The sequence below is a fragment of the Ailuropoda melanoleuca genome, chromosome 17 (genome assembly GCF_002007445.2).
Source record: "Ailuropoda melanoleuca isolate Jingjing chromosome 17, ASM200744v2, whole genome shotgun sequence".
Classification (NCBI taxonomy): domain Eukaryota; kingdom Metazoa; phylum Chordata; class Mammalia; order Carnivora; family Ursidae; genus Ailuropoda; species Ailuropoda melanoleuca.
The window spans coordinates 13,386,332-13,408,054 of NC_048234.1; the positions used below are offsets into that span (position 1 = coordinate 13,386,332).

Genomic DNA, 21,723 nt, shown 5'->3' on the forward strand with positions numbered 1-21,723 from the left:
CTGGGAGCCTGCTTCTTCCTCTCCCACTCCCCCTGCTTGTGTTCCCTCTCTCGCTGGCTGTCTCTATCTCTGTCAAATAAATAAAAAATCTTTAAAAAAAAAAAAAAAGAAATGGAGATTAATGCCAGAGGGATGGTTTCTTTACACCTCTGTACCCTTGGTGCCAATCACAGGGCATGGTAAGTAAGGGCTTTCAAAAGTTCTGGTGAACTGAACTTTAAGAGGAAACCAAAGTCACATAGCTGGGAAGAAGAGGAACAGGATTGCAATCTCCTCTCAGCCTCCAGTAAACCTAGAGCCCACCAGCTCGGAGTCAGGCAACCTGAAGTAAGGGGAGGTAAGAGGGAGACTTGATGGCAGGCTGAGGAGAAAGCTTTTTAGCTCTTCTGAAATAAGTATTAATCCATGCCCAGGAATCAAACCCTGTAATGTAATTTCTAAACCACAGTGGATTTCCATTTAGCCTGTCCTTGTGTCAAGAAAGTAACAGATCAAGGATTAAATGATCTTCCCTTAACAAAGAGCCGAGCAACTGCAGAAACTGGGGCTTAAATTCAGGACTTGTGATTACTGGTTTCATGAATTTTAGACAAGATAATTTTTTTTAAAGATTTTATTTATTTATTCGACAGAGAGAGACAGCCAGCGAGAAAGGGAACACAAGCAGGGGGAGTGGGAGAGGAAGAAGCAGGCTCATAGCCGAGGAGCCTGATGTGAGGCTTGATCCCATAACGCCGGGATCACACCCTGAGCCGATGGCAGACGCTTAACCGCTGTGCCACCCAGGCGCCCCATTAATCTCCATTTCTAATCCGATAGAGAAGATGGACAATTACCGAGTGTTTAAATTACAGTAGAAGAGAGAGATACGCACCAGGTGGGAGGGGTCTGTTTTTGCACCCCACAAAAACCAGTGTGATTAATTCTGTTTGAGTAGCCAAGAGAATAGATAGAGGAGGAAGTGCTTCTCACTCGGGAGTTGTGAGGAATGACTAGTAGTTTACGCAGTCCGAGTGTGGGAAGTGTAGCGGGCATAGCGAAGGCCCGTTGGCACAAAGGGAAATGGTAAGCTCAGAAAACTGAGAAGTACCACATAGAGCCGAAGCATAGAATGTGTGTTAGGTGCCAGATTTTGGAGGGTACTGTTGTGTGCAATGCTGAGCAATTTCAGATACCCAACAGTAGAAAACATAATGAACACCCATGTACTTATCATCTGGTTTCATTATTTATTGACATTTTCCTATTCTTGTCTCCTCTGTCATAGTTCCCCCACCCATTTTTTTTTTATAAAAGGAAAGTTCAGAAACTCATTATTTTGCCCATAAGTACCTGCTGAAAAATTTAAACTGTGCACAGAGACCACGGCAGGGTTTTAAAGATTTATTATTATTATTACTTTAGAGCGAGTGAGTTCGGGGAGGAGCAGAGAGGGAGAGAGTCTGAAGCAAACCCTGCTGATATGGGGCTCAGTCTCAGGATCCCAAGGTCACGAAACCAGGCTGAAACCGAGGGTCAGACACTTAACTGACTGAGGCATCCAGGTGTCCCAAGGCTTTAAGGAACGGATCAGAGCAGAGGTCTGTAGCTCACCTGGGGGATCACATGTTGTGGGGAGGACCAGGGTCAGGGGCCACGTAGGCAAGAAGATGTCTTCATTGCAGCAGATGATTCAGAGCTGTGCGTGTTTGTTAAACTGAATGAAGTTTCTGGCCTCGTCCTCTGTACTTGTGTGTGTGTTCATCTCGGGCCATCTGTAGGTGTACCGAGTTCATATCCCTGCTTCCAGAAAAACAGGCTCTTCCCTGCTTTTCCGTTTTCTAACAACATGCTTAGAAATTCTTCAGAATGTTTTTTTCTAAATTTCCAGTGCTGCTCTTTTATTTGGGCAATAGACAAATGAAATTGTAGTGATAAATTGATTGCCCTGTCCTGGGCTGTCAGACCATGGACATGCTAATGGACCGACTTGCAATTATGTGTGGTTTGTCTGTCTGTCTGTTCAGATGTAAAGTTCCATGATTCATTAGTTGCGTATAACACCCAGGGCTCCATGCAATATGTGCCCTCCTTACTACCCATCACCAGTCTATCCCAGTCCCCCACCCCCCTCCCCTCTGAAGCCCACAGTTTCTTTCCCTGGGTCCATAGTCTCTCATGGTTCATCTCCCTCTCTGATTTCTTCCCCTTCAGTTTCCCTCCCTTCCCCTGTGGTCCTCCCTGCTATTGCTTACATTGCACATATGAGTGAAGCCAGATGATAATTGTCTTTCTCTGCTTGATTTACTTCATTAGAATGTTTTCAAATGATAGTTTGTATTTAATGCTTCAAATCATTCTGTTATGGGGCCAGTAAAATAAATTGGAGGCTTTAGAAAGTAAGAATTACAAGTGATTGGGGGACCACGTTGTAAATTTGACCTTTGTTTCTGTTTTCGTCTCCAGGGCCTGCTGTCTTTTCTGAGTGCCCCCCTCATTGGCGCTCTGTCTGATGTGTGGGGGAGGAAACCCTTTCTCCTCGGCACTGTGTTCTTTACCTGCTTCCCCATTCCACTGATGAGGATCAGCCCATGGTGAGTGGATTGGCCCTCTACCGTCATGACTGACTGTTTTGGGTCACATGTGAATAATAATACATCTGCAAAGCATTTCTTAACCATTTCAAAGTGGTTGATACCTGTATTTTTATTTGATCTCTTTGGTAATACTTGAAAGCCAGTTTGGGCTCTAAGATGTTTAAAGATGTCTCTCAGGGCAGCTCTTGTTGCCATCAGGTCACTTAAAGGACTGGGTCCTGGGAGGGGCTGACGGTCCCTGTACTCACCCCTGTGGCTCAGTTGACTGCAAATGTGTTGTCCCCTCACTGTTCTAGGGCAACGGACGAACACAGTTTATATCAATAGACAGGAGTCATTTCTGAGTACATGGTAGTTAGACCAAGAGCCTGTTCTGTCTAAATCATAATAGGAATTTGAATTTGATCTTATCTCTTCTTGATAAATAGGAGAGAATATTTAACATATAACCAAGTAACCAAAGATGGTTTGGAATTTGCACCTGAGCTGTACCTTAGTGGTTTTTCTTGGTTCCAGAAGATGGTATTTGGCCAAAATTTCTGTTGCTGAGATGCTCGTCCTAAGGTGTGAGGAACACACCTCAAAATGGAAGGGTGTGTGTGTGTGTTTTAATGCATTAGTATTTCTTTTTTTGGCTCATGTGAAAATGTCCTCATTTGATTATCTGATAATTTTATGTCAGTATGTGTTACACTGTAAATATGTTGGTTACCCATCGTGGATCATTTTATTTTCTACCAGATGATGAATTTTTATCAAATACTTTTTGATATTGAGTCTTTCCAAGAACAAGTCATGCTTTTCCTTTTTTTTTTCTTTTAAGATTTATTTATCTATTTATTTGACAGAGAGAGAGGCAGCCAGCGAGAGAGGGAACACAAGCAGGGGGAGTGGGAGAGGGAGAAGCAGGCTCCGAGCAGAGCAGGGAGCCCCACATGGGGCTCAGTCCCAGGACCCTGAGATCATGACCTGAGCCAAAGGCAGACCCTTAACTAGCTTACCCCAGACTTCCCTTAGCCAGACCCTTAACCCTTAACCCAGGCCCCCCGTGTAGCTCTTTTAAAGTTATTTGCTGTAGGTGTCTTTTTCTTAGATAAAGCTAGGAAATTTTAAGTTTTTATTTCTCTTCTGTTGGCTGCCTTTAAAACGGTATCTTTACTTAATCCCCTTACTCTTTCATTTTTTCAACTGCGTGTGCTAACACCCTTTAAGCAATTACAAACTTGGTGTGTGTCTGCTTCTTCCCCATCTCGATTATCATTTTATTAGTTGTCCTTTATATCTTTAAATATACATACACATGTATTTATTTTTAAATGTATTTCTTGGTTATAATCTTTACACGATACCTTTGGCTCTGGTTATCGAAGTGCATGCGTAGTACCTCTCTCCTGGGTAATTAAAATCATCTTTTTATAGGTGGTACTTTGCGATGATTTCTGTATCTGGAGTCTTCTCGGTCACGTTCTCGGTGATATTTGCCTATGTAGCTGATGTCACTCAAGAACACGAGCGAAGTACTGCTTATGGATGGGTAAGATTATAGTTTATGCTTTTTAAACATAATTAATTAGGGTTCTATTTAAAAGTATACTGGAAAGTAAAATTTAAAAAAAATTACAAATACTGACTTACATAAGAGAAAATTTAAAGCGATTGAAATTTAAAAAGGAGATTTATGAATTTGAAAATAGCATGATGGAAATTACTAGTAATGTATCCTCTGGTTTTAGGGTTGGAAGTTTGGCGGGAATGTGAGTTGTGAGCTGCAAAATTGTTTCAAAAGTTGATTTGATTTGTTTCACATTAGCTTATCTCTTAAACCATAAACAGTAAACGGGCTGAGCATGGACAGGCGCTGCACCTCAGCCCCGTTACTCCACGGTTACTGTATTGCTGGTCCTGTGTCTCAGGCACTTAACGTGGGACGTGGTACTGTAGAAAAGGGACTACATTTATTCGGCAAGTAATTGTTGAGTGAATAACAAAAGTTATAGAGACCTTGTTTGAGATAATTGAGTATTAGAGAATCATTTCTAATTTTCTGAGGTGTGATTATGGCTTTTGGTTCTGAAGGGGAAGAAAGACTTGTACAAATGGCAGGCTGAAGCCTTGAGGTCAGAGTGTCATGACTAAAGTGGTTAGGGGCAGGGTGGGGGGTAGATGCCATGTGAGCAGTCTGTGGGTGTGTGTCCAGTGCATGAAATTGCTGAAGCATTGGGTGTTGTTGAGGAGGGAAGTTTTCCCTTTTTCCCTTCTAGGTTCTTTGGCTACCCTAATAATAATTAAATAGACATAGGACAGATTAACAGGAGGGAAGCATTTAATTTTGTACAGAGCTCCACAAAGACCTGAGAGACTCAAAGGCCGTTGGGCATTTGACACTTATATGCCATCCTGAGCTAAGGAAAAGGGAGTAGGGGTCTGGGACTTCTGAGGGGAGGAAGACCGACCGTTCACAGGAAGATGAAAAGAGCAAATGTTTGGTAAGTAAATGTTTGCCGTGCCATGCAAATAAATCCTATATAAAAAATTATCTCTGGCAATAGCTCTCTTCCTGATATAGGCTCCCTATCTAAATTCTTTTAGGCTCTGAAGGAGAGGCAAAAAAGCTTTCCCTGAGTCTGTGGGTCTTAATTGCCTTCAATCAAACAGTCCGTGTGCAAAGGGGTGTAGTTGGGGTGGTCCCCTCAGCGTGCATGTGCTCTTCTCTCTACTTCCTGGTGTTGGAAAATGTTCACAGTGAAAAAAGGTGGAAGAAGAAAAATCTGGCTGGGTTGCTGACCAGGTTGGAGGAGGACTGAAGGCCAGAAACCCAGGTTACTTCTCTCCTTTCCCAAGCCTTTGTCTTTTAAATCCTACTTCCTGGAAGATAGTAAGGAGTCACAACGGCACAAAGATGAGTTATTGCTGTTCATGAAACACACCAGCAGCTTTCACTTTGTTGACTTGAGACATTGGTTTAAAAACTTCTTTGGCGTTACTTTCCCTCCGCCTCCTACCTGCTTTCCCCTCCCATTCATCTTCCCTCCCAACCTGAATGTCTCTCGTACCACATCCTAAAACTGTTTTCAGCTGCCATCTCCAGAATGCTGTGGAAAAGGGCTGAGGGAGAGGCGGCTAGGAAGCCGTCAAAGAAGGCAGGGTGTTCAGGGTGGCTCGTAACAGCCAGCAGAGTTGAGAAAGTGCCAGAAGCCTTATTTACCACATTTGTGCAGCTTTTCTGTACATCATGGGAAATACCCATTGAGATACTCATTTCCCTCCAATTTTTTAAAAAAAATTCTTCTTTGCTTTCAGCCAAAACAAAACAAAACACTCACAAAGCTCTTGTGCTGAGTGTCAGTGTTTTAAGGACAGATTTCAGGGAAAGAGCATGACTCGGCCTCCCTCGCTAGTTCACCTCATCTGTAAAATGGCACTTTGCTTGTGGTGGTCTAGGGCTGTCGAGAGGAGTCGGTGAGGGGGTGCTGGCTGTGCTGTTGGCCGGCAGGTAGGGTGCCTGGACTTGGTCACAGAAGTCAGGGTGTTGGCCAGTGACTAACCTTTACGTGTACCCTAACCTGTCACATGTTAAGATGACAGAACTTAAAAAAAAAAAAAAAAAGAAAGGGAAAGAGCTTGCAGGCTGCGCATCTTACAAATAAAGGAGGCTTTATTGCCAGTTATTGACAAGATTGTCAGTCCGGTCTGGCTGGGGTTTTAGATCCGTTAAAGAATGTATAAAATACGTGCACTTTCCTTCCTTAACGGGACTCCTCCACTACAGCGGGAAGGTGGCAGGTCTTTCAGGGCTGCGGCGAGGAATAGTCCTGTTCAGTGAGTTAATGCCGAGAGAGCGCTGGGGTGAAGTCACCGTTCAGATCTATTTCCCAGAGCCACAGTGAGTGTGAGGTGAACTAGGGATTTAGATAAATACGCAGACTGAGCAACAGTGCTGCTCTGACTTTTGAGAAAGATACGTTTTACATAGAAATTCATGGGGTCCTAGGTCCCAGAAACTCAGTCCTCCAGCAGGTAGTGAGCCTCAGCTGTTGGAGAGGAACAGAACTGATCGGATGAACAACTGGGGAACTGCGGCTGCGCTCTACCCTTTCTGATACTTGAAACTTGGCGACTAGCTTTTTACTTTTATTTCCATATTGCACGTGATTAAATTGGCTCCCACAATATTCACAATTACTACCTAGAGTTTTCACACTAAATTCTTACTGTTTCTCACTATGAAATGGAAGAAACTAATCTCTCAGGTGCTATACCTGGTTCAGTGGCCCACTTAGGGAGGACAAAATACAGATGCTCCGCAGCAGAGGGCTTGATGGGCGGAGGGAATCCCTAGCGCTGAGGGGCTGGACTGAAGTCAGGGCTGCGTTAGGAGGACTGGCAGGCCTGTCCCTCTGTTGCTGAGCGCGTCTGCCCTGCTGTGCCAGTCCTACACTCAGTTAGTTATTTTAAAGATCTATTTTATTTTAGAGAGAGAGGATGAGAGGGGAGAGGGAGAGAGAGAAGCAGACTCCCCGCTGAGCAAGGAGCCCCATGCAGGGCTCCGTATCACGACCCTGAGATCATGACCTGAGCTGAAATCAAGAGTCAGACACTTAACTGACTGAGCCATCCAGGTGCCCCCTAAACTCATTTCTTAAACTCTATTTTGAAAGCTTTGTGCCTCTGTCAATTTCAAGTTTTCGCTGTAGCAGTTACAAATAATTACGGAAATACTAGAAAACAGAGCACGTCTTTCTCAGAGCAGTGTTATTAGAGGTGCATCCCATGGATGGGAAAGATGAGTTCAGTTCACCATGGTTTGGCGTGCATGCATGATTTATTACTGAGCATTAATCCCACCCATCACATCCCAAGTAGCTACTGCATCCCTTCCAGAGTTTCTGAGGAGCTTAGTAGAATGCAGTCATTTGCCGTTCAAAACTCACGTATCAAATGTATTCTTACATATTAAATCATTGTTCTAGAATATTCCATTGTTTGCAGTGACCAAATCTTGAGTTATTGAACATTTTATTTTAGAAAGTGTCCATTTGGCTAGAATACAATTATGATGGTAGATTTAGAAATGTCATTGACAAATAATGAAATAAATTGTTTTCTTCTTTAAACTCAAGTGATCGTTAGATTCTTTAGACTTGGAATACTGTGGGATTAATGAAAAGCAGTTTCAGCTGAAATTAAGCAGCTGTAAGTCTAACTGTACGTTTTGGTGGGAAAGATTATTTTAGAGATTAGAAAATGGCTTCTCATTCTTGCTCATCATATGAACTTAAGAGTTATTTAACTTTTCTATTGCTATTTGTACATTGAGTGGTATTTTGTTTACATACAAAAATATGAAGATTAAGAAAATGAAAAACTTAGGAATAAATGACTTATTGACCCATTTTGTGCAGAAGTGAGGTGGTTAGCGCTGGAGGACCCTGTGGCATGGTCCCCTAGCTGCCTGCATGCCATTGCAATTTATAATGTGCTTATGTGACTGCCCTGATCTTCTCAAATATGGAAAAACCTTAAGGGCGGGAGCTCTGCTTCTCATTCATCTGGTACAGAGTGGGTACTTAGTAAATATTGAACCAAGACATTCCTGTTCCCCAAGTTGGAATTCTCTATGCCTCCTTTTCTCCCCCAGTTTTTATTGGACTTTTGGCTTCTACAGTATTTTTAGTATAATACTAATTTCAGATATATTTTCACATCATTTGCGGGTGATGGGTGAAGGAAGGATGTCATTGGCTAACCAGGTGTCATAATTTTAGCCACAGAGAATGATTTCTGTGGTTTCTTTTAAAATCCATTGGAAGTCTAGATAACCAATATATAAGTCTGTTTTTGGCACTCAATCTGGTTATATTTTGGAGACTGTCCATTTAAGCTTCTGAACATTCAGATTACATCCCTAGATAAAGGAAGCTCTCAACGTGCTTACAGGAAAACCATGTGAAGAGGCTCCACGTGGATTCAGGTGCAGATGTGAGCAGTTGGTTCTGTGGTCTCTGGTGTAGAATGGAGGTGGGGAGTGATGGAGATTAACAGCCCAGGGATCTCTAGTTAAGAAGTTTCAACCTCTCTCTCAACAGAACTCTGTTCTTGTTGTTACAGCTTTTTCTCAAGAATATCAGGGATTTTTTTCCCCTTCTCCATGGTAATGAAATGGTCACCAAATAATAAAATGGTAAAACAAGTGTGTGTTTTTAGACTATGTAATCAGCACAGCCCCTGAGTAAATTGAGGTTTTCCCATTAGCCCTGCATTTTTTTTTTCATGCCTTTCTCCCCACATCCCTGTTTTCCAATTAAAGAAGAGTAAAGTGTGTACTTTTTTTATGAGGAAGTTTTTCTCAAAGATTATTTTTTACTCTTGTAGCTTTTCAGGATATCTCTAGTTCGTAGTTTCTGAACAAGTCCTTAAAAGGAAATGACTTTCTCTTTCATTCCTAAAATGTACATGCAGCCCATTCCTTCTGTTTTGTTTAAAGCCAGGGCAGCATGGCTGCAGGTGCGTGTCTGTGGCCCCTGCGTAAGCAGCAGGAACACAGGTGCGTATCTGCAACATGTGGGGCTGAGTGTGTGCTTTCTGCATGTGTGTGGTAGAAGATGGGACCCTGGGTGAGAGAGTGCTTTTCCACAGGTCTCGGCCACCTTTGCAGCCAGTCTGGTCAGTAGCCCGGCCATTGGAGCGTACCTTTCAGCCAGTTACGGAGACAGCCTCGTTGTGCTGGTGGCCACAGTGGTGGCTCTTCTGGACATCTGCTTCATCTTACTGGCTGTTCCAGAATCTCTGCCAGAGAAAATGAGACCGCTTTCCTGGGGAGCTAAGATTTCTTGGAAACAAGCAGACCCTTTTGCGGTAAATATCCATTTCTATCTCCAGTAAAAACAGAAAAAAGATTTAATTGCAAGTAAGGCACTAAAGTTGTCTATGCACCATGGAATGTGTAGAATTTATATTTCTTTAAAAAAATTTTTTATTAGGGAGGAAGAGAGGGATGGGCAGAGGGAAAGTGAGAATCTTACGTGCTCCATGCCCAGCATGAAGCTTGACTTGGGGCTCAATCTCAAGTCAGACACTTGACCAGCTAAGCCACCCAGGCGCCTCTAGAATTTATTTTAAGTCAAGCATGTGGTAGGTATCCTAAGGAAAGAGAGAAAAAAATGTCCACTTAATCCCTGCATGAGGGTGTAGGAAGGAAGTTGTTTTTTCTTATTGCATGGTTGTTTTCACTTTTTTTTTTTTTTTTAACGAAACGACGGTGGCCATTTGAAGTGTTTTCGTTCACTTAAATTCAGAGAAGATGAACAGATCTGGTCTGACTACCGTAGTTATTTTCTAGGTTGTTAACATGCATCCACTTTGACCAGAGACTTTGACCTTGTATTTTGCAGGTTGAATGGACTCTTTGTTTTCTGTAACTTTTAAAAATATTTGGCATTTTTGATTTTTCGGGGCGGGGGGAAGACAAATAGAGAAAGTACCAAAGAAGAAAAAGTACCAAGAAGAATCTTATCCCTCCCCTTTCCCCATCATATCTGACTTTAAATTGTTCTTGAAGAAAATATGTGCAGAAAAAAATAACCAGAGATTTGATTGCTGTTTTTAATCACCCAAATTTATTTTAGGAAAAATGTGTAAAAGGAAAATAACTCATCAAACTCTTTTCTAAAAAGGTCCCTCAGGTCATGACCTGGGGACCCTGCTCGTTTTCTTTGTGCCATGTCGTCAGACGTTGATAAGGAACCCTGGTCCGGCCTCCCACTTTGTCACGTAGGGCTTGAGTTATGTGTGGAAGCTCGTCTGTGAGGTGGGACTGCCGCCGTGTCACGGCTGCTGCAGGGATTACCGGGAATGCATGTAAATTCATTAGTCTTGTGTCCGGTGTGCAGTAAGTCTCCAGACATGAGCTGCTTTTGCTGTGCCCCACGTGGAGGTTACAGTTATGGTGACCCTAGAATGCAGTGACACACTCTCCAGTCCTCAGAAAACAGCACACCTTTTGGTCTTCTCAGCAGGTCTGTGTAAAAAGGAATGTAAGAAGGACTTTTAGATGAAAGGTGTAAAATGCAGAAGTTACTGGTCGGAGAGAATCTTTTCACTGACCCCATGGCTGGAGCGTACTTAACTTGCCTACAGTTTTACAGGCAAACTGAATATTAACATCTTAACGTGTTTATGGCCTTAAAAGGGTTATATTATGAATGAAGGAGATGAGATTTCTTAAAAGGTTTTGGAGCAATGTTTTTTTCAGGGTCTGTTCATAGGACGTGAACCAGTCTGGTTAACAAAGATGAGCAAGTGTTTGGGGGGATTTTTGTTTTGGTTTTAAGCTGTAATACTTTAAACACAGAACTCTGGAATTAGAGGACTTGTAACCATAGAGTTAATGTTTACCTGCTTTTGTAATCCCTTCAACTTTTGTAATTCATCTTAATAGAGCAAAACAATGATGCCAATATCCCGGAATATTAGTGTCTCCTGCTTTTTATGTGTTTCTCTTTCTGCTTACTCCTAGTCACTGAAGAAGGTTGGAAAAGATTCTACCGTCTTACTAATTTGCATCACCGTGTTTCTCTCATACCTTCCTGAAGCTGGACAGTATTCAAGTTTTTTTCTCTATCTCAGACAGGTGGGTAACGTGTGCCTAATAGGTTTAGAACATGAAGAAAACCAAAGGTTAGGATCTGTCTGGAAGTATTTTGGGGAAAACAGTATAGAGAAAAAAAAATGTGTGGACTTGCTTCTAGTTTTACTAAGTGTAGACGCTGACATGCGCGGGGGACCTTCGATATGACGATACTTTACTGTAAAATGTTTACTCTGGGAAAAATTTCATTGAGAATTAGCATAAACAGAATTTATCATAATGTTTTAAATCTTCATTAAATTTCAGAGAGAGGTCAGGTTTGTTTGATGTGACCTGACCTGGGACATCTTCCGTAGTATAACTCAGTGCTGCTGTGGACTTCATGGGGGCTTGCAAGCGGTAATCAAAACAATCGCTCCCCGACCTTTTTTCTCTTTAAAAGTTTATACTTTACCTTGTCCCCTCAGAAGGCAGTTGACTTAAGGCAATTTAAAAAAGAGCTCCCTTCCCAGCTGTGTTCCAGTTCTCTGGGATGGCAGAGACAGGAGTTGCCTTCCATAGCATTCCTGCCCTGGTTTTTTACTGATTTCCCGGGACGTCCTTCTAGGGGCTTACTCCCCCTGGCAGAGCAGGCCTCCGCCTAAGATAAATTCCTCTATTTTGGGAGGTATTTTTAATGGAAACTTGTGAAATTCACCATTCTCAACAGTTTTCCTGAAAGTGTGAGACTAATATTTTATATGGTGGCCTGTAAGTAAAACTATTTTTCAACCAGTTCTTTTTTGGTTTTGCTCATTTTGGGTGGGCAGATGCTGGAGATTTAGTGGGAAGAATGGTGAGGTAGCATATTTAATGTAGAAAATTATATATGCATTTATAATTATGCATTAAATTAATTGCATTTAATGCAGGAAAAATGGGAAAGCTTAAGGAAGTGAAAAATCCTCTCATTGATATTTTCTTCTTCAACCCTTTTTTCTATACATACTGTTTATGTCACTACCAGCATCACTTAACAGTAAATCAGAAACCATTTTCTGTTATTTTGTATTTGTGCTTGCTTTTAAGAGCAGTTCACATAAACGCATTTGAGTTCAAATTGCATTTGGTATTTTTGTAAATCCTATATCTGATAAGGAACTTGTATCAAGTCTTAACTTTTATAATTGAACAATAAAAAGACAACTCAACTGAAAAAATTCAAAAAAAGATTGAATAGATACCTGTCCAAGGAAGATACACAAATGGCCAGTAAGCACATGAAACGACGCTTAATGTTAGCCACCGAGGAAATGCAGATCAAAACGAGATATCTCTTCACACCTGCTAATAAGTAAGGCGCTGTAATCAGACAAAGGTGCGGAGAAATGCCAACTCTCACACCGGGCTGGCGGGAATGTAAAATGGGGTGGAGGAGAGTTTGGAAGTCCCTGTTCAACACAGGGTTTCCAGAAAATCTATTCCTACGTATATAGCCGAGAGAAATGAAAACACAGGTCTATGTAGAAACTTGTATACAAATATTTATAATAGCAAAAAAGTAGAAATAGCTGATGAAATGTATTGAGCGAAGGCAGCATATCCGTATGGCGGGATGTTCCTGTTTGGCAATAAAAAGCAGCAAAGCGCTGGTACCTGCTCGAGCATGGACGACCTGTGAAGACATTACGCTAAATGAAAGAAACCAGGACCATATATTGTTTGAGTCCATGTATATGAAAAGCTCAGAAAAAAACAACCCGGAGACAGGAAGTGTATCACAGGCTGGACAGAGGGACAGGCTGCAGGAATGGGACTCCTGATGGGGGACCAAGTTTCTTTGAGGAGTGAGGACATCTTCTGTGTGCTTCTGATGGGTGAATTGTAGGACACTGAAGTTCTGTCTTGATAAAGCTGCTTTAAAGATGTATATGTTTATATATACAAATACAGGTTGAGAAATAATCCCTAAATAAGACCACTCTTCAGGTTCCAGTTTTTTTTAGTTGCATTTGATTAGTGAGTAATGGGCTGTGTTTGTCAGCCGTACTGACTTTGGAACCTGAGATTCTAGCTCTTTCATGAGCTAGTTCTGTGACTGGAAGCAGTCATTTATTAAATGAATAGAATGCATACAATAATTTTTAAGTCCTTTTCCTGATTTTTACAGGATTTCAATAGAAGGCAAAAATATTTGACTTTTTAAAAACTTGATATTTAAAACCTAAAAAAGTTTTAGGCCTTTCAGAGCTTCTGTTAAGGTTAAGAGGCTTAGAAATTATTGCCCACTCACTACAGTTGCTTCTAGAATCACCATGGAGGCTTTTTATTTATTTTTATTTTTTTTTTATTTTTAAAGATTTTATTTATTTGACACAGAGACAGACAGCCAGCGAGAGAGGGAACACAAGCAGGGGGAGTGGGAGAGGAAGAAGCAGGCTCCTAGTGGAGGAGCCTGATGTGGGGCTTGATCCCAGAACGCTGGGATCACGCCCTGAGCCGAAGGCAGACGCTTAACAACGGCGCCACCCAGGCGCCCCACCATGGAAGCTTTTTCAAACATGCCTGGGCCCAGAGAGTCTGATTTAATCGGTCTCAGGCGGGTCACAGCATTTCCTTGCTTACCCACCCCTTTCTCTGTTGTCCACGTGATTTTAATGTGCAGCCAAGGTTGAGATCCACTGACTTTGCTCCGGGGAAGGTTCTCTGTTGGTCGCACCACAGCACCACAAGTCAGATCGTCATCTTATGTTCTCTCTAGTGTTTGATGATGTCTTTATGTGTCTCTTGGTGAGTTGGAGATGGGGATTATTTTTATGTTATCTATATTACAAAAGTGTTTTCTTTACATTTCCACAGGTCATAGGTTTTGGATCTGTGAAGATTGCAGCATTCATAGCTATGGTAGGCATTCTGTCTATTGTGGCTCAGGTGAGTGTCATGTCATCCATGTTTTTATCATTTTTATTTGGAACTAACTAGATTTATGGGAAACTGCAAAGAAATAAATGTTCATGGGGAACCCCTGCACCCCTCTGTCAGCACCCCCCTCCTCCCCTGCCATGGTAACATCTCTTATATCTGTGGTACAATATCAGACCCAGTAAACAGGCATGGATATGGTCTACAGAACCATCATTTATTTATTTATGTATTTTGAGAAAGGGGCGGGGGGAGAGGGGTAGAGGCAGAGAGAATCTCGAGCAGACTCCACTCTGAGCGCAGAGCCCGACACAGGGCTCGGTCCCACGACCCTGAGATCATGACCTGAGCCGAAATCAAGCATTGGATGCTCAACCGACTGAGCCACCCAGGTGCCCCAGAACCATCTTTTTTTTTTTTTTTTTAAAGATTTTATTTATTTATTTGACAGAGATAGAGACAGCCAGCGAGAGAGGGAACACAAGCAGGGGGAGTGGGAGAGGAAGAAGCAGGCTCCCAGCGGAGGAGCCTGATGTGGGGCTCGATCCCATAACGCCGGGATCACGCCCTGAGCCGAAGGCAGACGCTTAACCGCTGTGCCACCCAGGCGCCCCAGAACCATCATTTTTAATAGAATGTTGAGATTGTAATTTAGGAGGAATTTAATGCAACTTTTCAGTACTTTCTAGGATATCGGTTACCTCTACTGGTCAGTTCAGCAAATAATCTGCTTTTATAACCACCAAGAGTCTAACTCCAGATACTGCAAAATAAGCTTAAAATATAGAAACCCTCTCCTGGTTAATGAGGAAAGTTAGTAGCAGTGGAAAACAGAAATGAAATCAATAACTGTTCCAAACCCTGCTATCCCCAGGACTGAAGAGATGTGGTTCAATGAGTAAACATTAAACATCTCCCCACCTCTTTTCAATATAGGACCACAAAAGGCGGGGTATGTGACCTTTAAGTGAACTCACTGATGTGCCTGGGTGTGTTCACAGTTTCACATGAGACTGCCTGAGGCCATTTCTTGCTGCTTTACAGCACGAGGCCCAGCAGAGTGCTCTTCAAGGAGAAACAACGAAACTGTTTTGCTGCCAAATGTTAGAACTGACAGGGCTCGAAGGACTGCATCAAGGCAAAAAAGCCTTTTATTTTTTCTTACCAAACTATATCAGTGAATGTAAAGTATGTTGAACTTTCAAGTTGCTCATGATTTTGGTATTTATAGCAACTCTGATTAGATTAGCCCAGACTCCTCTCTTACCCTGTGCCTTTACAGACTATCTGAGCTGGTCGTTTTTAGCAGAGTATATATTTTTGAAGCCAGGTTTGTATCAGTCCAGCGTTCTGACACTGCCAACTTACAGCAGAATCCCACAGGTTCTATAATGTTCAGCAGGGGTTTGCTCTTCCCTGGTGGTTAAGTGATTGGCATTTCTCCAAAGAGTCTGAGTCGTGTCCTTCTCAATCATGATAATTGGTGAACAGCTCTGATGACCTTTTGAAAAGTGCTAGCAAAGCATTAGATAAACAGGCTTTGGAGAGGGGGCTGAAGGCCCTTACCCCCAGGTTAGCCTTGGAGCCCCCACAGCTCGACTCAAGAGCTCCAGTCAGTACCGCACGGCTCCCCCCTCTCAGGCCAGGCTGCGAACAGTAGAGGCCCCTGGTCATCGTAAATGGGCTCCCCTCATCAAGCTTGCATCAAGTCTCCGCACTTACGTGATTTTTCAAGATTATCTCCTTTGTTTTTACAGACAGTCTTTCTTACCATCTTGATGAGATCGTTAGGGAATAAGAATACTGTCCTCCTTGGCTTGGGCTTCCAGATGTTCCAGTTAGCCTGGTATGGTTTTGGATCTCAGGCCTGGTAAGCCTCTCCTTTGGATTCTCATCGACTAACAGATGAAGCATCTTTGAGAGGAACTCGAGTTGGTTGAGTGTGATGTGAAGGAAGCAAGGGTTATTTTGCCGGTTTGGTATGCTCAGCATTTCCAAAAGGCTGTTTAGACTTAATTTGGGGGAAGGGTGGAGCAAAGTAATCTTAGGTCATTTGTTACAATTGCCTTTGCCTCAGCAGTGAAGTTCTTAATTAGATGTGCATGCCTCCTCCAACCCCTCAGAAAAGTTTTAGGTCTACCTTTTAAACACATTTGTCAATTTTTAGTGACCTCACATAGTCCAGAGCAACACAAGACGACAAGGAAAAATGACTGGTTGTGAGGGGGTTCACTGCCATAATTGGCTGAGTGACTTCGGGTAGTGACATAACCTTTGTGACATAAAGCATCTGACTTAGACACACACGAAGATCTCTTCCAAAACCATGTGTGCCGCGAGGCAGTTATTACTGCCGGCACGAGATGCCCCCAGACAGGAAGGAGTTCAAAGTAAGCCGACAAGTAAGAAGTACATACATGCCTGCTTACCAAATACCAGATTTTCTGTCTGTTCTACATACGAGAATTGATCCTCACTTTACACATGTAAATTGATGACATAACTTAGAGGAGCCAGAAATGTGGTCAGTGTTTCAGTGGTGGTTTCTTATTGTTGAAGATTTCAGTCGTGTTAACTTTGGTTCACTAGCTGATTCAGTCAGACTTGTGCTACATTTCAAAGATTTTGTTGGCCTGCAGGGTTTTTTCTTTTCAGTAAGGACGTGCACATTAGCCTCCCCAAGGAAGTCTGGCCAAACAGGTTTTCCCCATTAGGGCCTCACTTTGCTCACACTCATACTTCAGTTCCTTTCATAGTGACCCTGAACTTCAGGTCTGTTCTGTCCACTGGTGGCACAGGACACTTGCTGAGAGGTGGCAAACGGAGCAGCCCGAGGACAGTGTGAAAGTGAGAAGTACAGAGGGAACAGTGGAGAATCAGTGAGGAAGACATAGTGTTCATACAAACAAATCCTTTTGAACTTCACTGAGCTCATACATCTAAAGATGGTAATGGGCAAACGAGGAGGAAGAACAGATTTCAAAGGAGGGAACTTACAAATAATGAAATCTTCCCAGCTGTGAAGTAATCACTGTATAAACAGTACAATGTAGGACCTTTCAGGTTAAAAAAAAAATCCATTTTTTAAAGAGGGAGAAATAAATACAACCTAACAGGAGGAAACAAAGCTTTTTGTGATTTTGGCAGATTGTGCTCTGAACAGTAAGCTCCTTGGGGCTGGCCTGCCACCTGACTGCAGCCGGTCTTGTCATTGCAGGATGATGTGGGCAGCAGGGACGGTGGCCGCCATGTCCAGCATCACGTTTCCAGCAGTCAGTGCCCTCGTTTCTCGGAACGCAGAGCCGGATCAGCAAGGTGAGGTCACTGTCCCCTTGCTGTTTTCCTCCTTTAGCTAAGATACACCTGGAGTAGGAGAGGCTCTGAGCCTCTCTCCATGTCACGGAGCAGGTGACAGCCATGCGGTCCCTTCTCAGCAAGTATACCTTTCTGTTTTCCGTCCTGCTTTGATGTTACATTCCTTAAATCTGGACTGAGTAGTTCAGAATACTAAGGATTAGAAATAGGACTATCCCCAAAAAAAGAACTGTCCATTTTCTCTTTTCAGTTTTGAGTCCTTTGTCTATTCCCACCAGAATTAACTGATCATTGTAACAGATGTATGTCAAATAACGATAGACTGGTCAGTAAAGCAATGAGTTCTTTATTTAATCGCTGTAATCCCTGAAATTAATTTGGAATCAAAGTCCATTAGCTTAAATTAGGAAATGATTTTTTGAGGGGATAAATAAGTATATATGTGTACTTGTTGTTAAATGCACAGTGAGAAACAATTAAAATGGAGACGACCATGTGAAGAATAGCACTCTGCCTTCTAGGCTCTTCATCCTCCTTGAACCTCTGGCTTCTGTCAGGCAGTTCTCACTGCCAGAATTAATCCTTTCCTTCTCCATCTGTTAATGGCTCACCTAAGTAATCAGGAAGTAGTGAATCTTTTAAATGCATTAGAGCCCTTTAAAAAGTTTTAATAAAAAACTAGATTGGGAAAGACTAATTCATTGCACCTCTTTTCCACATCAGAAATTGGCCATCTCATTCATACCCATTTTTTTGAAGCGTCACTTGAAGACCACAGATTCTGTGTGTCACCTTATGGGAACTCCCTTGGCTGTTGTGTCCCTGGGGAGGTGTTCTGTCTGAAGAAGTGAGCCAGCTGTGGAGGATGGGCCCTGCCTTGACGTCTGACAGGCACCATCTGGTCTTTCAGGACATGAATTCTCTCTCTCATTATACTTGTGTGTTTTAATACAGATGTTTCTAAGTGTCAGCGTGCATTACTAGATCACATGAAGTTGAATCGTATGTGAACGATTTGGACTTAGGGAAATATCCATTTTCATAGGATTCAAGCTAATATTTTATCTGCCACAGTAGAAACCAGCGATCTCTAGAAGCTGGCACTTCTGGGAGTCTTCAGTGCAGTTCACCGTGAGGAACAGTGTCTGCGAATGTGCCGGGAGCGCACAACTCCGGACCTGCTGTGGGCTCACACACACGGCTCTGGGAGACAAAGGGCAGATTTCCACTGTAAAAGGACCATTAGATGAGTAGAGGGGGGAAATCTCATTCCACAGAAAAGTGGAAATTGCCTATAAATGGAGAATATTGGAGTTTTTTATTCCCCATTTATAGGAAGGATCTAGCTGTTATGGGGGGAGTTCAGCCCCAAAAAGAGATTTCACAAACATCACTGTCATTTCATCTCCTTATAGATCTTAGGGCAGAGAGGACAACGTTAAGGAAATAGTGTGTGTGCACCGAATGAAACTGTGATGGGCGAAGTCCCTAACCTTCCCTCAGCACAGACTACTCAGTGCAGCCGAAGCGTGAGAAAACACTGTTCCGTCCCTAATCTGGAGACGCCTTTCTGAGACGACTGGCTCCCTTCTCTTTGCTCTGATGTAGGAGTGGCCCAGGGGATCCTAACTGGAATAAGAGGTCTGTGTAACGGCCTGGGGCCGGCACTGTATGGCTTCATATTCTACATGTTTCATGTGGAACTGACGGAGCTGGAACCCGAACTGAATTCTGACAGCGCTGCCCTGCAGGTAATTTGCTGATAAGTCCAGTTTTGTAACAACCATTGTGTCTGATGATACCAAAATCTGAACTTAAACTTGGAGAATGTTCTTGTTCACATAACGTTTCTCTTGTATGTGCTACGTTCAGTGCTTCCTGGGATTGAGGAAGGGTCAGTTCAGTTTTGCTGTATCTTCTGCAAAAGCTCTGTCTTAATTTTGTTCAGAGTCCATTTTTACCTACACAAGTACCCTGATCAGAACGCTGTCCTCTGCTGAAGCCCGGCGAGGCCAAATAAAATGTGAAATGACCTAGATCCCTGCTAGAAATTGAGCTAGAGTGCTTTTTCCTACTATGTATTTCTCAGTCCATCCTTCAGTGTAAATTTCTGTTCTTGATGTTCATGAACAGAGTGCAGGATGTGAGGTCACAGAAGGGAGTGGAGGCCCACAACTGCCACTTGAAAGCTGTGGCGAGGTGGTGCAAAAAGCAGTGAGTTGCCGTCTGTCATACTCTGAACGCAGGCTCTATTAGGATTTGCCTTGATACCCAATGAAACGTTTGCTTATGAGAAAATGATTGACTTTCTGATGGTTTGGGGAAGTCCAGGGCTAATTCTGGATTGAAGACTAACCGAATCCTTTATCTCCACTTGTTTCCCATGCCCCTCAGGGAGCGGTCATTCCAGGCCCACCGTTTTTATTTGGGGCATGTATAGTTCTTATGTCGTTCCTGGTTGCCTTATTCATCCCTGAGTACCGCCCAGGCAGTGGGATTCAGAAACACGGCAACGGCGTCAGCGGCAGCCTGAGCAGTGCCCCGGAGCGGGGCAGCGACGAGGACATCGAGCCACTGCTACGGGACGGAAGCATCTGGGAGCTCTCTTCCCTCGAGGAGTCTGGGAGTCAGTGCACGGAGCTGTGAAGTCGGCAGAAGGGGATCCTGCAGGCGCTTCTCTGAGAGCCGTGGGGGCCACGCTGCGCGGAGATGTCACGGTGCTGGAGGGGAGGTGCTGGTGCAGCTTCAGGGCCAGGTGTGGGAAGTGACCCTCTCCATCCCTCCGCCCCCTCCTGCTCCTGTTCATTTTCTTCCCTTTGTGGCGGATCAGAACAAGATTCGAGGTACTTTTCCTGCAAATTTTGCAACTCTCAAAGTCATCTGGCGTCCAGACTTGACACTCAAGCAGAAAGATTTCTCTGGTAGGAGGGCTTTCCTGGCGTAAACCCGGAGGAAGAGTGATAGCAGTTTTTTCATCTCCTTTTCAGCAGAAGGTGCAGGCTGGCAGTGGACTGCCATCTCGGGCAAGATTTGAGATAAAAAGTCCCTGTTTATTTTCTTCCTTCCTGTTTCTCTGATCTGTGCCCGCTTAGCCCACGGGTGTGCCATGAGTGGCTGCTCCAAGAGTCACTCAGTATCAGGGATCAATTGCCTTTGTTCAAAGGTAAACAAAAACCCGAGTCTTACTCTCCTTTCCTTCTCTCTACTTCCTATTCGTGGCTAGAATGAAATTCAGCATATACACCTCTGGACATTAATATTGATCAGTGATAACCTTTATTAGATAAAGGAAATTTTTTTTTAAAGGAAAATTTTCTTAAAAATTTAAATTATGAAGAACTAGCAACTCAGATCGCTGGACCTGGTGTTTTGGTCAGGTCCAAGGTGATTTTACAGAAGAAAAAGGCACATGAAGCATTCTGGTGGCAACATAGAATTTGAAGGGAGCTTCTAAGAAAGTTTTCAATAATATAAATATTCCTGAGTGAGGATGAGAATTAGTGACCAGATACCAGTGGAGTTTACATCCAAGTTCAGACTCAGAACACATTATCACCGTCTGCTCCTTGCTGCATCTTCTGTCTTCTCCTTCTTGGTTTTTCTCATTCATCTCACTCCTGCCTTAACTGCTCTGTTGTACGCATCTGTTTTCAGTCGGGTCTTTATTTCCATCTGTTTATCTGACTTTTGAATTTCATGGGAAATATGCACATCAGATTCTTTTCTTTATAAAATATGGTGGTTTAGGAAGCTCAGTTTCACAATAAGTGTCTTGCTAATTTTTCGAGATGTTTTATGGACAGAAAACTTTACAGATTTATTATGTATTTTGCTGCACCAGTAAATGGACCATTAACTAGGGCCCACCCACCTTTAACAGAGCACTCCTCTGAAAGTTTTATAGGTATGAAATATATGCAGATATTTGTAAGGAGTTTTACATTTTTTTTGATGGGGTGCTGTGTAAATCTTGTATTTATAAATGTAATGAAGGTGTTGAAAGAAAAATATATATACAACTTTTATAAAAGGATTGTGTACTGACTGAATACATTTAAAAGAAAATATATTTTGAGACCTGTTCTGCTATGAACAGAGATAACATATCTTTTTACTATGCTGTTGGTTTTTAAGTTAAGCTTCCTAATGCATAATAAATTTGCAATGGATACTTTTATGTCTTTTGTGTTTCTTTAAAGCAAATAGTACCATCGGTCTTTAGGTTCTCTTTTGGGTGGGTGTCAACTACATTCTTAATCCTTAATTATGCTAATGTAAAAAGGAGGTATATTTTCAAAAAATTTTGATTTTTAACAGACTCCCTTCGAAAACAAATTGTAACTT

At 42.7% G+C, this 21,723-nt stretch overlaps 2 protein-coding genes across 7 annotated transcripts in view; one reads left to right on the plus strand and one right to left on the minus strand.

The window, feature by feature from the left end:
* MFSD14B (major facilitator superfamily domain containing 14B) overlaps positions 1–20,712 on the plus strand; it is a 55,408-nt gene extending 34,696 nt beyond the window's left edge. For 2 of the 5 annotated variants that reach the window (XM_034647379.1, XM_034647380.1), the window contains exons 4-12: positions 2,446–2,573; positions 3,996–4,110; positions 9,213–9,431; positions 11,092–11,205; positions 14,002–14,073; positions 15,822–15,934; positions 17,282–17,379; positions 18,988–19,130; positions 19,774–20,712. In XM_034647379.1, coding sequence (XP_034503270.1) covers positions 2,446–2,573; positions 3,996–4,110; positions 9,213–9,431; positions 11,092–11,205; positions 14,002–14,073; positions 15,822–15,934; positions 17,282–17,379; positions 18,988–19,130; positions 19,774–20,025 — 1,254 coding nt within the window. In that variant the 3' untranslated portion in view covers positions 20,026–20,712. Of the gene's footprint in view, positions 1–2,445; positions 2,574–3,995; positions 4,111–9,212; positions 9,432–11,091; positions 11,206–14,001; positions 14,074–15,821; positions 15,935–17,281; positions 17,380–18,453; positions 19,131–19,773 lie in introns of those variants that run through there. The other 3 variants (XM_034647382.1, XM_034647383.1, XM_034647381.1) reach the window with 3 other exon arrangements.
* The window catches only part of LOC100472638 (zinc finger protein 484), a 117,873-nt gene continuing 106,319 nt past the window's right edge, over positions 10,170–21,723 (minus strand). For both annotated transcript variants that reach the window (XR_004621825.1, XR_004621826.1), the window contains one exon: positions 10,170–10,593. The gene's annotated coding sequence lies outside the window, so the exon portion shown is untranslated. The remainder of the gene's footprint in view (positions 10,594–21,723) is intronic.